The 15,274-nt window shown below is 30.5% G+C and overlaps 1 protein-coding gene across 11 annotated transcripts in view; it reads right to left on the bottom strand.

Annotated features, from left to right (window-relative positions):
- Nucleotides 1-15,274, bottom strand: part of ZDHHC21 (zDHHC palmitoyltransferase 21) — a 63,551-nt gene that overhangs the window by 41,538 nt on the left and 6,739 nt on the right. For 6 of the 11 annotated variants that reach the window (XM_039875714.1, XM_039876115.1, XM_039875696.1 and 3 more), the window contains 4 exons: nt 10,512-10,710; nt 9,256-9,354; nt 3,228-3,339; nt 35-173 (listed from right to left, as the gene is read on the bottom strand). In XM_039875714.1, the coding sequence (XP_039731648.1) occupies nt 35-173; nt 3,228-3,339; nt 9,256-9,354; nt 10,512-10,665 (504 nt within the window). In that variant the 5' untranslated portion in view covers nt 10,666-10,710. Of the gene's footprint in view, nt 1-34; nt 174-3,227; nt 3,340-9,255; nt 9,355-10,511; nt 10,711-13,554; nt 13,711-15,274 lie in introns of all 11 variants that reach the window. The other 5 variants (XM_039875759.1, XM_039875812.1, XM_039875890.1 and 2 more) reach the window with 5 other exon arrangements.

Here is a 15,274-nt window from a genome sequence, read left to right as displayed (position 1 = left end):
TGCTCTAACATTAGTGGATATAAACATTTCTTACCAAGTTACGCTTTTTTAGTGGAAGAAAGTAATAATAGTGGCAGAAAGAAAACATCAGTGCGTAGCAAGTAAGAAGTTCAGTGTAGAAACACAACTGCAGAAAAAGCCAATGATTATCTTCACCAACACAATTGTTAATCCTAAAGAAAAAAAATAAAAAAGAAAAATTATTTTAAACTTTAAAAATGTTAATTTCAGAACTGGTAAAACTAAAAATAAAAACAAAGAACTTCATATATGCTTAACTTCATGGAGATATGCTAAAGTCACTCAAACCTAAAAGCAAATATTGCATATGAAAAGATATAAATACACTACCTCACAATTGTAAAGCACTTACTACTTCACAGAGGTACTCCATGAATATGATCCCCCCTCAACTACCCAGTGAGGCAGGAAGAGCAGATGGCAGTCTCCTTGTCTCATTGAAATGGAAACAGGAACAAAGGAGTTAAGACACGTGCCAGAGCACGTACACTCTGTGGCCAAGAGAACAAGAACCGTCTTCTATACATTGCTCATCGATTACAACATTCTAGTTTGGAGAGCAATTTGAATCATGTGAAGTAAAAAAACTTAAATCTGCGACTCTGACATAATTGCTAAGCATTCACAATTTTTCTTACTTTTAAAAGCTATCTTTGGTGGCTGAAAATAAACACATATCCAAAACTATTTACAAATTCTTAGAGCTACACGTCCAGCAATACAATAGTGAACTATAACTAGGAAAAAAGATTAATGCTATAATCAGAAAAGTTCAAGGATAAAGCAATCTGAATATTTTGTTTCAAAATTTATTGTACCCAAATTTCCAAAATATTTTACAATTCCAGCTGAAAACACTAGTTCGAAACTATAAATTACCTTGCACAAATATTTTTTATTTCAATATAGTATTATACATTGCCACTGTCTGGGGAAAAAAACAATATAATAGGTTCAATTCCTAACTTAAGTTGTTTTAAAGGTATGTTATTAAACTATTTTTTAAAATCAGATATAGAGCTGAACAGAAAACCTTGCAGAGGTATTTCTTAGACTTAAGAGCTCATGCTTTAACAAGAAAAGTCCCTGTTCTGTTATTTCCAAGCAAGGCTATCAGAGAACTGTGTTTATGTATGCACTCAAAAATACTCTTCAACAGCTACTGCTTGAAAGATGACTTATTCTTGTAAGATCCTTCCTGTCCCCCACAATTTTAGAAATAACTGCTATGATCATGGCATTCTTTTTACCCAAAGAGTTTTAAGAAACACTAAAGTAGTCAATCTATATATATGTAAGAGTTCTTTTGGAAACAATTAAAATACACAGAAAGAGTGATCAGAGCCAGAAAATCTTAATGTGATCCGAGGATTGACCTCCAAACCTAAAGCTGTAAGGCAGTTAGAACAATGCAGTTTCTGAACATAATAAAAATTCTCCCTGCTTCCAATTCACACTGCACATTTCCCTCACACTGAATATCTCAGCAATGCTCTGTTACAGAATTAAATCATGAAAAACTCTAAATCTATTCAGATCCCTGATCTACCCTCCTTTCTTATCCTCTAATTCTTTCTACTTCCACTCTTCTTCCCATCAATACTGAGAAGTTGACTAAATTGGAAGCAAGAAGCCTAGAAATAAAGAACTCACCTCAATTAGAGTTTAGGCACTACCACTTTATTTTGTCATCAAGTTAGTCTTTACTCCTTAAAAGTAAATAAATGAATAATATCACTAATCTCTATAGCACCAAAATATTTCCTAGTGAGCTGGTATTTTTTTAAGCTTAAACTATTAAATTCTTATAAAAGGAAGTATCAATATCCATGATACCATGAACATTTATTATATTTTTAGTTAATCAGAAACATGACTCTAAAAAGTATATAAAATTGAGTTTTTCAGTATAATTACACTTACTTGTTTAACTAGGTTTTAAAATCTATTACCTTTTTACCTAGCTTTTTAAAATCTATTACTATTTTAATTGTAAACAGATCACTGAGGTGTGGAAAATACTAGAGAATTAATCTGTTTAAATTCAAGGCACATTTTAAAACACCAACTATATGTTATACACTATAATAATCCTGTTGATAGAATTAGACAATTTTAAACTTTTTGATATAATAAACAAAGTGCTTTTATCTAAATGCTTTTTTTCCTAATCTCGGAAAATTACCTTCTATTTAAATAATCGGTTTATAGTAAAACTCAAATTTCCACTAAAAGCTTGCTAATAACAACTTATGCTACTAAAATAAACTATCGAAAATAAGAGAAACTCTAAATTGATTAGCATTATTAGGCAAAGCTAAATTCTTCCTTTGAGTCAACTTTAGATAAATGCAGTCATAAATTTAAGAAGCCCATTATGTAGTTAACTTTGTATGCGTGCATGCATGTGTATACAAACATAAATATATATGTATAGATATATTTATAAAGTGCCACAATATACCAGTTTAAATATTTAGAGATCCCATGCTAAATAAAACAGAATTAAATACAATATCTTGTTCACAGATTTTTGTGACAGCTTTGAAATGAGATACAATGAAGAATTCTCATAGCATTTGTTTTAAAAAATTCTATTTCTGAACTGAACATTTTTAAATATTACAAGAGAGCCCTCTATTGACCAAAAATGTTGGCAGTTCAGCAGAATCAACTAATTTCCACTTATACATATCCAGCATGTGTGCAATGTTAATACTTATATCCAATATATAATACAGGCTTAAAATGAGGAATCAAGGTACCTGAAAAGTGTTATTCTTTAAATAACTGGGAAACTGTAGTGAAAGAGGACATAAAAGGAAATTCAAACAATGGGATGTATATGGTTTACTACTTTTAGAAACAATAACAGCCACTATTTAAGTACCTTCTAAGTGTCAGACAGTATACAAAATGCTTTATATATATTACCTCATTTAACATAATCACCTTAAGTCTTTTGTATATTTGAGCACATGTTAATTCTTAGTTTTCTGCTCATATATCTCCTTGTTAGAAAAGATAGGATCTCTATGAAAAAATGACTTTGGGAGTTCACAGACCATACAATCGAAAATGTATCCTTATTAAGAGATTTTTTAAAACTATATAATCTTGATACGTCTTTTGTATAAATGTGCTAAGCACTAAGATTTATTTTTTACTAGGTTTATTTCCCTAAAAGTGAATTATTCATTTCTTACCATGGACAGTGATGATCCATTCTCCTAACACAATGGCCACAGCGGCTGCAGTGATGGGAACGCTTTGGTCTCATCAAATTACACTTGTTACATAATTCCCAGAACTCCCTTTCTAGAGAAATAAATTAAAATCCATTTAATGAAGGCAAATGAGTAGTGTTTAAATTCAGCAACAACTTAATAGGAGATTTTATAGGAAGTCTTCAATATATATGTCTAAGAAATTTTTCTTCTAAGTCTCCAGTATAAATGTGTTTGCCATAAATGTTGCTGTTCTAGTCTATGTATATCTGATTTTGTATGTTTCTAAGTTTAAACTCCATAAAAATAAGACAGTAGTCAAACTAAGGAATAGAAAACAATGTATCTGGGTTTTGGATACGTTGCTATAAGTAAAATTTAATGACAAAACCCTAAAGTACAATCGAATTATTATATTAAAACAGAATTTTATTTAAACAAATTTATGTCTAGAAATTTTATTAAGGCTCTAAAGAAGGAATAATGCTGAGCCCTGGTTTCATGGATTAATAAGTCAAAATCAATCCTATAAACTCAAGAGAAACAGAGATGGCATTCTGTCTCCTCACACTCTCGGCCAAAAGCCATTTAATAATATCGCTGAATTCATTTGGCAATGTTTATGAGGGATATTTGAAAAGAATTTCAGATTAGTTTAGGATATATTAGAATAGTTTCAGAAGTGAAAAGATTACGAGACTACTACTTAATGGAAAGAAACTTCTTTACAAAACTGTCCTACCATCAAGGGCAATTTCCTCTAGCCTGTAGTGAAAGAGGACACAAATAAGTTTTGTACCAAAAACATGAAGTTTACAGAAATAAAGAGAAAAGTCTTGTGCTTTCATTATAAATTATTCTAATCAGATCCATTAAAACTATATGGGAAAGTCATTTACCAAGGCAAGACAACTTGCTTTGTTATACAGAATATATTTTAATAATATTTGTTGAAATAAAATTTTACTTTTACAAAATTAAATCTTCTATGACTTATGTTTAAACTATACCCTAACCTCATTAAAAGTATGTAAAATCAATCTAACTCCCCATTCAGAGTGAATATTAGTATATGCAAAGTGTGAACCTATCACACAGTAGGTAGTCACTAAGTGCTTACTAAAGTATGAAAAGTTTACAATTTTTAAATCAAATTGTCTAAACTCAAGTGAAAGAAGATCATAGTAGGTAGTGCTCGATAGTCTAAAAAAAAAAAAAAAAAAAAAAAAGAAAAACCTACTATTTTAATTCTATTATTTTAATGGCCAGAAGTAAAATCGATATATTGGAATTTTATAAAGTGTGGGAAAAACATTCGGCTATAGATGTCTCTGAAGAAATCAATGAAGTATAAATAAAACCTGTATCAAAATTGTTTCAATAATATGAAAGGTGAGAACTTATCTTTTACATTTAAAATCTCATTTTAAAATAAAATCCTCTTTAATTTCCTACTTACAGTTCTTATTTTAATGAAAGTAAATCATGTGAGAGAGCAAGTTTTAAAGCTTAATTTAGATACAGTTAAACTAGTATTATTTTACTGAAAGTGAAATAAAAACTCGTTTCATATGAGGCAAAATACAATGTCACAAGCATATCACTTTTTTCCCCACTTAACTAGATGCTCCCAAACATCCCAATGTTAACACTTTGAAGAAATATAATCATAAAGAAGATTCTCCTCAGTGAGCCAATTTTCATTATAAGACAACATAAAAACTTTATGTTCTTAAACTAGTCCCTTAAAACATAAACATGGTATATTCATTATTGGCAATTTTAGCATATAATATTCTAGAGAACAAAATTCTTTATTCATACTTAAAATATTTATCCTCAGAAGAGAAGAGAGTATCTGGCTATAGGCAGAGAAAGTCTATAATTCTGTAGTCTAGATCGCAGTTTGGCAAACTACAGTCCATATGCAAATCCAGGACACAACCTGTTTTTGTGTGACCCATGAGCTAAGAGTGGTTTTGACAATTTTAAATGATTGAGAATAATAATAATTTGTGGTATGTAAAAATCACGAAATTCAAATTTCAGTATCCATAAATAAAGTTTTATTTGAACGCAGCTATGTTCATTCATTTACATATTGTCTATGGCTGCTTTTATGCCACAATGTCTGAACTGTGAAGTTGTGATAGAGACTATATGGTCCATAAAGCTGAAAATATTTACTATCTGACTCTTTACAGTAAAGAATAGTTTGCCGATTTATGGTCTGAACCATAAATTTGTTTTAAAAAAGAGATTGAGACATTCCTTTTGCTAAATTTAAGATACAAGTTTCTAAAATGAGAAACGCCTACAAAATCTCATTGTCATACATGTGCATGAGCACGAACACACACATACCTGTGTTTTTAGAAAACAAAGTAAAAACCACTATTGTAAAAATCTAGAAACTTAATTAAAAGTGTAATCTATGTTTGTGCTTGTAAAGCAAGAAAAAAATCCATCCATCTTAACCTATCCTACATACTCATAAACCATATTAGTCTCCTCCATTTCTTTCTTTAGGGTTTATTTGTGTCCAAAGAGGTCCTTGGTAACCGATACAATCTGATGGCTGATCATTTCCTACAACACTTTTGTTACTAGCCATTTAGTAAGATAAAATAAAAGCCTTATGAGAGAGACTCCAACTGCCTATTTACGGTAGCTATAGAAAAAATAAAAACTAACATTTTTAAAGGAAAGAAAAAGCAAAACATAAATCAAAGAAAAAAAGAAAAACTCCATAAATGATTGAGGCTGCTTAATGTAAGTAAACAGTATTACATTGTTTAACATGGATCCTTATTAATGCTGTAAATCTATAAATGAATATAAAGCAAGGTTTGGTTTTGTTTATCCTCAGAAAGGAAGAAATCATCTTCTATTTGAGTCTTTTAAATGACTTGTATATTAGGGGGCCCTTTCTCAATTACTGTATTGAAAATCACAGAGTAGTGTTTTGGGGAAAAAATATAACTTGAAACTACCAAAATCAATACAAGTTTTGGGTCTTAACAGAGGTTCCCTGACAGAACTGGGTGCCATTGTAGGAAATAAATGTCAGTAAGTATCCTACAAATCACTTTTATAAAGCAATATAAAAGGAGAGGAAAAAGCAAAACTATCAGTGATTACATGACCCTAAGCATTAACAGCATATTTATCCATCCCTATAGCTTGGGTCAAAATTTTAAAGGAGAGCATCAGACAAATTTAAAATGTGCTATATTTTTTAAAATTTAGGAAAAAGATTTTGCTCTGTAACAGCCTGTCAAAAAATAGCTCTAGTGATGATAGAAACACTGAAGTCAAACATTCCATTAAGAGTTTGATGAAAATGTTCTAAGACTGATTGTGGTGATAGTTGTACAATTCTGTGAGTATACTAAAAACCACCAGTGCGTGTAGTTTAAATGGGTGAATTACATGGCATGTGAATTATACTCAAAAAAGCTGTTAAAAATGTTAAGACATTGAATAAAAATCATTTCATAAAATTTAAAAGTGACAAAATGTAGTATTTCTATATTTTGAACATACATGTGAATAATTTAAATAATATATTTAATAATTTCATTTGACTTTTTCATCTACATCTCTTAAAGTTTATAAAATCAAGCTCGAAGGATCTTTGCATGGGAAAATGGAAATTCTCTTATATTTAAATAAAATTCTCTTATATTCAAATTGCCTAATATTTGGTGGGTCACACAGATATTAAATTTATTGTTTTGTTTTTTTTTTTTAAAGGCATGTAAATTACTTCAGAGTAATTAAATTCAAAAAACGGATAAAATCACAAAAGTATTAGCATTTAAGTTTCCTCTTCTAAAAATTTCAATTATATCAATTGCTCAACCTTAAAACAATGCTGAATAAATATCACTATTCTATAGCTCCAACTTTTTAGTCATTATATTATTTTTCACTGTTAAAATTTTGGGCTTTTTTTACAAGTTAAAATCATATTTACAAAATAATCAAGCAACCAGCACTAAAAACATGACTTCAAATTTTCCCCCAAATCATAGCAAAAGTAAATAAAGAGCTAAAATTATTCATCTGTAGTCTTCTAGACTCACTGAAGAAAACAGGCCAAATGTCAATTGAGACCAGATATAATACAGACATTCAAATAGTTAAGCAAGGTTGTGTCCTCCATTAACTAGTCTATAATGTTTTTAAATTTTTTAATTAGTTGCCAATATTTTTTTAAAATAATGAAATTTCTCAAAAACATTAAGATTCCCTGTTATCTCTTTAAAAACTGTCAGATCTAAGACTAGGCCTGCATGACAATTTCACTGTAGCTGAGTAGCAGCCACTTCCATTAGAAAAGTTATAAGATTTTTCAATATGAAATAGTTCCTCCCTAGCCCCATTCACTGATTTGCAGTTATCTGCCACATTAGGCACTGAGTGTTTGACCACTGCAAAATAAAGATTTCTTCAGAGTTAGGAAAAGACTGCTTGATTTTTCTGGGAACATTGGGTTTTAGAGTTGAAGTAGATAATACATGTTATCTATATTTTAGAGCCTTTGGTTGAGGCTAGTTGAGAAGAGGGATTTTATACAAATCACAGAGTGTTACTCTCCCACAAAAACACACACTCTGCAAAGTGGTAGTAATATTGTTCCTATAATAAAAACTAAATATTCAGCATAGTTTTCAGAAACTTCTACAGCTACGTAAACATCGGTGTCATATCATTCCCATTTAATCATTAAACTTGCAAGGCCAAGCAAGCCCCTAAATGATGGGTCTCAAAAAACAATAATCAGACACTCAAAGAAAGGCTCTTTAAGTAACCTGCCGCTTAATATTATTTTGGAAAGGATTACTGCTTCCCAAATAGCTACACCCGGAATCATCTAGAATCACCTAGGATCAGTACTCAAAAAATACTGATACCTGGCACCCACCGCAACACACTGCAATTTAATTAATGCGATGTGATCTAGACATTGAGATTTTTAAAAGCTCCCCAGGTGATTCTAATGTGCAGCAAGTATGGAAACCACTGAATTACTATAAAAAGTATTTTGGCTCTAGAATGTACAACAAAGACATATAAATTTTTTAACAGAAGAAAGTACATGGTGATGGAAGGAGACTTGGCTTTGGGTGATGAACACAGAATGCAATATAAAGATGATGTATTATTAAATTGTACACCTGAAATCTATAAATTTTATTAACTGTCACCCCAATAAATTTAATTTAAAAAAGAAAAAATAAATAAATATCAGTTCACAGGAAAAAAAAAAGTACAGAGTTCTCAAAGCTTACAGAGCAAATAATCAGAAAGTGAAACTCGAGAAAAAAGGTAAATGAGGTTTACTATATCAGCATGTAAAAAAATAAGCAATACACTCTACCTCATTTTTGTGGTGTGAACGGTTACTATGTAATAAGGTGATTAAAAATTACCTTCAACTGAAACTAGAATAAAAGGCTTTCAAATTTTTCATGGAATTGTTAGAATGTGGAGAAATATAGGCAATATATTATAATACATATATTATAATTCTGCATAATTCGTTATAAGAAATATATTATATCGAGGTAAATGGCACCATCAAAAATTTTTTTGTCGAATAAAAATATAATTTCTCAGATAATTATATGTAACAAATATTTACCCATCATTTACTAAGTGACAGAGTCTGTTCTGGGCACTAAGGACAGCACTAAACAAATAAAGAAAACAAAACAACAAATCTACACACCCTCACAGAGATTATACAGATCTAGAGTGGGAGGAGAGACAAACCAATACACAAGCAAACTGAAAAGGATAGCCAGGGAGTAGGGATATGAGGAGTCAGCTGGGATTTGCTATTTTAAATAAATAGAGAAGTCTGAAAAGGAAACATTTGAGAAAAAACTTGAAAGTTGTGTTAGATGACATATATAACTATTATATACTAAAGGTAATAAAACATATTAATAAAGATAATTCTGTCGTAATAAACTGATGAATCTGAAGAGTACCATACCTCCGTGTGGAATCTTAGGGTTCTCAGGAAGTCTTCCCGGATCAGTTACTGAGGCCCTGACTAAGGCAACCAGACAAAATATGGCAATGCCATAGAAGACTTTGAAATACACAAATAAGTAAAATTAGTCATTTACCTTTCAAAACATTTTATAAATCAGCATATTTAAACTTTAAATGTATATTTTAATCTATCAAGATAATTTTCAAAAGATAAAATTAAATAAATTCATTTCATTCATCAAATAATACTGCATGATAATAACTGATAAACTTGTTATAAATCAGATTATTAACAGAGATTCCCTAGCAATAACAATATAAATGGGTTTCCTTTTAATTACTACATATACTATAATGGAAAGAATCAAAGCAGCATCTTTAAACCCATTCTACAATTAAACTTTTTCATTAGCTCTAACTGGCTATCTTCAAAATTACTTTGCATTAGTAATGTTCAACTGTTCCTTTTGATAGCTCTTAATATATTTAATTTGAAAATAAAGAATCTAGAAACTCTTTTTAAAGTTTTAAAATGAAAAACTAGAAAAAATAACGGTATAATTGCACCTTTAAAATGAATAAGAAACAGGCATTTTGTTTAGGGAAAAAGAAGGCACCTTTAACAGGAAACTTAGTTCAAGTGCTAACTAGCACTGACTGCATGGTATTGGTCAGTTTTATCATTTGTGTAACAGAGATTGTATTTCACACAGCTCTTGTGAGGTCAAAATGACAAAATGTACATGTAAATGCTGTGTACATGCAAAATATGTCATTTCAAACTTATTCTTTTAATCATAAGCAAGCCATTATCAATGAATTATAGCAGGAAAAAATTATCCAGAAGTTCAGTGCTATAATCAACATCATAATCACTATTTGTATCATGAAACTCTCATTTCTCAGTAATGGATATCATCTTCAGTCCTAAAACTCCTTCTACATTTGCAATAAATACATAACAGAAACATTAAAAATATAGACACATGCAAATTAGCACTATTGTTACCAGATTTTTTTAAACAAAATGATCTTTATATATTTTGCAGAGTTACATACGGAAATATCACTTTTATCTAACCCTGAAAAATATAAAGTCCATTATTTTTTAAAACTTCCATAATTTAGTAAATAACTTAGTAATAACAGTACTAATAATATTAAAAGGAAGATCATAGTAGCACTATACTCTAGAAACATTCGAAATGAGGAAAATCTTTAATTATATAAAGAAATAAAGACCTAGAAACTTACTTATTATTAATATGCCTGGAATATGTCCTTCTTCATAGTGAGGAAAGAGGACAATTTTGGGAATTATAACAATATTGTATAACCAGACAAAAACAATCAAACCCATGCAGCACCAACCATGTGGGTCAACAACAAAGTGAATCCGGAGACCCATTTTGCAGTCCTACAACTGCCTGCCAACCCACAAGGACAGATGATCCTAAGGAGAGAAAAAAAGAAAAACATTACTTATATAGAAAAAATTATTTGACTAAAACAAAACTATATTACTGGCAACTATAAAATGACACTTATTTAGTTTTCTTTGTATATTTCTGACAAAATAAAACACTTTGGAAAGCAAAAAGAAGTTCAAAGATATTAAAAACTTCACCAAAAACTTCAAATAATTTAATTTCAATTTTCATTATGAACTGTTATCACAAAATATAAATTGACGCTACCTTCTGAAGTTAACACTAGTCTATCCTTAGCCCAAGAATACCATGTATAAACCCGAGAGAAATGAGGTGTACATATATGTATATTAATATAAATTTTTTTCGTAGCTTTCATCATGAGACTAACCGATGGGCAGTCAAGTCAAAATAGTGGTAATCTTGTGATGGGAGGGGGTATATTAACTGGAAAGAGACATGAGAGAATCTTTGAGAGGCTAGAAACATTCTATATATTGACCTAGGTAGTGCTTTATGGGTATACACATATATAAAAATTCACTGAGCTGTACACTTAATATTTGTGCAATTTAGTTTAATTTTAAACCGTAATGAAAAGCTTGAAAATCATTTTGAAAAACTGTAATAGAAAGGGAAAAGCAATTACTAATTGCCAAAAATAATTAATTCCACGGAATAAAGACCAATTACTCTTATCACTATCAACTCAAGAAGAGTCCTATTTAAATGGAGCTTTTTTCAGTTGAGTGTTAACGAAATGCAAACAGACCCCCCACTTAGCCATTTAAAGTTAAGATATTTCTATATCCATGGTACCAAAAAGGTGACTTAAAAAATATTCATACTTTAGTAGACATAAAGCTTAAATAACAAACTACTGTACAAGGTCTAGGGGACAACTTTTACATAAATTACAATGGAATAATACAATAATAAATTCAAAGTGTTTCTCAAACCTGTAAGCAAACGAAAATCAACTGAGCCGTGTCTTTAAAATACTTATTTCTAGGTTCCATTCTAGGTCTATGGAATCATAACTTTTTATGGTGTAAAGTCAAAAACTATAAAATGCTCCCAAACTGTATCTGATACTGCTGATGATACCTAGGAATTACTGATCCAGAAGCTTCAATAAGACTTCAATGTTACAGTAATGAGTTGAACTCAGTTCAACAAACATTCACTGAGCCTCCATTATATAGCAGTCACTTGCTAGGGATTATAGATACAGTGATGACTAAAACATGGTCTTTGCTTAAAAGAATTAACAGTCTAAAGAGTCGTTAAATGGGTTTAATAGAATACGGTAAGTTCCAGAAACGTGGACAAGGTGTTACTAGTGGTACAAAAGATGGGGACTGGTTAAATCAGAGGAAGACTTCCTGTAGCGGGTAAAACCTGAATTCAATCTTAAAAGATGAATAAAATTTACCTAAGCAAAGAAGAGTGACAACAATACTGCCAATAGAAGGAAAAGCAGTAGGTATATATGAGTAAAAATTGTAGGAGGTTATCACAAACTGCCATCATAAATTACAAAGCTTTCAGTGGAGAGTGAGTGTTGAGAAAGAAGGGGCTAAATCATGAAGAACATACAGAAGTCATGTTAGAAAGCTAAGACTTCATTTTTAGGCACTGAAGAGCTATTGAAGCAGGGGGTTAACATAATGAAACTTATACTTTAAATAAATTATTGAAGCTCTGGAGTAGAGGATAAAATTAAAGACAGAGATCAGTTCGGCTAAGAGAAGACAATAGCCAAAATTACTTTTAGAGAAGAGATCAACTGAAGAAATAGTTAATATCAACCCAGTAAGTTTTACTAATTGATTGGATATTAGGGGTCAGAAGAAAGTTGAGTAATGACTCCCTAATTTTCAGTTTAATTCCCAGACTATTTCATTCTAAGAATTATCATCAGTTGAAAAGCTTCTCTGTACCATCTCTTGGAGGCCCTGCCAATGTTCTTGAAGCTACAAAGCTTCAAGAAAAAAAAAAAAAATTAAGAGTTACTTAGTTTTAAAAGAATATCCCTTTGCTATCATCCCTAGAATCTACAAATATTGGGGCAGCAGAAAAAAAGACAAGAACTCAAACACAACACCACCCAACTGTTTACATCAGAGATGGTCTAAGTTAGTACCTATATATTAACTCTAAAATAGGAATCATGCCTAGATCTTTAAAAGAAGTTTGAACTTCATTACCTTTTAATTCGAAATTTAAAAGACCTATCACATTTAAATGAAGAAAGTCACAGAGGATAAAGCATGCTATTTAATTTGCTAGGTATTATTTTAAAAACTAAAGGAGCTCAAATACAAATGATAAACTATCTACATAGCTAAAAAGAGAAGCATTAAAAAGAATGTTTATGTTTACAGTCTTGCCAACCATCAAGTGCTAAAAGACAGAAGACTGTCTCTCAACATGTTCAATATTATTAACTTCATATACCTTCTTTCATTTAACTGTTCAGTTCCATTCAGTACTAAACAACAGTCTATGAATTATACATAACAGAGTAATTTCATTACTTATTTCTAAATTTAATATTTATTAATATTAGAAAAAGAAAAGCAAATAAGCCAGCAAAACAAGTAGCAAATTATCAAATACTCATTCATTTTTTAAATCCTATTTCTATTCTCCTCTCAGAAAAGGAATTTTTCTTGTCACTAGAAGATTCTTCACAAAAGAAAAATATTAGACAGTGAAAAGTATAGTTAAAAATTGTGTTTTTCCTGGATGTAAACATATATAGGCAACAAAGTCTAGATGAACAAGCATCCCCAAGCCAAGTGAGCAAAAGACAGAAAAATAAAACAGTAAACAAATAAGATGTTGAATATTTCTTTAAATACCTGATCAGTGAAAATTAGTGCCACATAATCTTCACAAGTAGATTGTAGAGAAGAAAACAGTAGTCTCCCAAGAACTTCAAATCAGATTTCAAACAGAAACAGGTAACTGGTAGAGTTGCAGGATCACTCCACTCAGGTAATATCTACCAGGCGTGGCTCATGATTGAACAGAAACTATTACACATCCTGAGCAACAACCGAACTGAACGCAATGCTGCTAGTTCATCTTAAGGGTGGCATTTGTAAAATACTTTCATTAGCTAGAGATTCCAACATATTAATTTGTATATTAAATGGTGAGCTCATAACTCAAACTTTGATGTAACTAGTAGACATACTGGTACTTCAACATTTTTTAAGATTGCTATCTGGTAACTATACTTGAGTGCTGTGACTAACTTCATTAATGATGTAAATTACTACAGCACGAACTTTTTTAAAAAGAAATTATAATTCAACTCTAATAAACTGGATTATGTAAATATTTACAATGTTCAAACTATTCTGGTAGGAAACCACCTTTCCTTTTTTGCCTTTTCAGGCAACTAAATTTCACTACACATTTTTCTGAGGAAGAATTCTCAAGTCACTATAAAACTAAAGTGAGAGAAAACTGTAACATCAGAATACAGATTTTAGAAAATGGTAAAAGTTAGCCAAAATAATTGACAAGAAATCTAGTCGTCAAATATATATCTTTAAATATACAGTTTTATCAGCCACCTCAGCCAGTAGTCTTATCACTGCTCCATGAATATGAAAAATATATTCCCTCTCACATTTCTCCTATCTGAAATGACCTTACCATTTTGCTTACTCTAAATTCAACTCATACTTTAAGGTCAATTTGAATCTCACTCTCCATATGAAAATGTTCCTGGTACCTCAGTTCACAGTGATTTTTCTTTCTCTTCTAAATTCCAAATTTAAAAATAGCAAAACTAATAGAAAAATAACATGTGGTTTTATAATATTGTAATGAGGAAGGTGTTCACAAATAAGACCCATAAATCAAATTTGACCACATAAAGAAAGAAGCTCTGAAGTTCCGAAACACATCAAAAACAAAGTTAAAAGACAAAGCATCTCTGGAAAAAATAATATAACATATGACTAATAAGAGACATACAAAGTAAATACATAAAGACAATTCAGAAAAGAAAAAAATCCAATGACTAAGCACTAGTGATTAGGAAAATGTGAAATAACTAGGTATATTTTTCATCTTTTGTATTGAAAAATTTTTAGAAAGATAGATGAAACCCAATGTTGAGGAGGCAGAGGAAAAAGGACACTTTCATACACTTTCACTGATACAATCGTTTGGAGGGCAATCTGACGGTATCTATTAAAATGTTAAACTCTTTGACCCAGTTTTATTTCTAGTAATACCTACAAAATACTCACTAGAGTAGACAGGTATATATACATATAAGAATGTTCTATACAGCACTTTTCACAATCACAAAAATATGGCACAACCTAAATGTCCACGTAAAGACAGGGGAATGATCAAATTATAACACATCCACAGTGTAGACTATTTTTGAGCCACTGCAATTTTAAAAGGAAAAAAAAACAAAGGAAAAAAGAGGTAGATCTAGATCTTCATATGACTACCTACACATAGTACTGGAGTGAAGAAAAATAAGTTACATAGGCAAAATCTATGGTGGAGGGGAAAAATCTTAACAGTGGTTTCCTGAAGGGAGGGAGGATA

The sequence above is a fragment of the Pteropus medius genome, unplaced genomic scaffold (genome assembly GCF_902729225.1).
Source record: "Pteropus medius unplaced genomic scaffold, Ma_sr-lr_union100, whole genome shotgun sequence".
Taxonomy (NCBI): domain Eukaryota; kingdom Metazoa; phylum Chordata; class Mammalia; order Chiroptera; family Pteropodidae; genus Pteropus; species Pteropus medius.
Note: the sequence above shows the minus strand (reverse complement) of the source record. Positions and strands in the feature narration are given on the sequence as shown.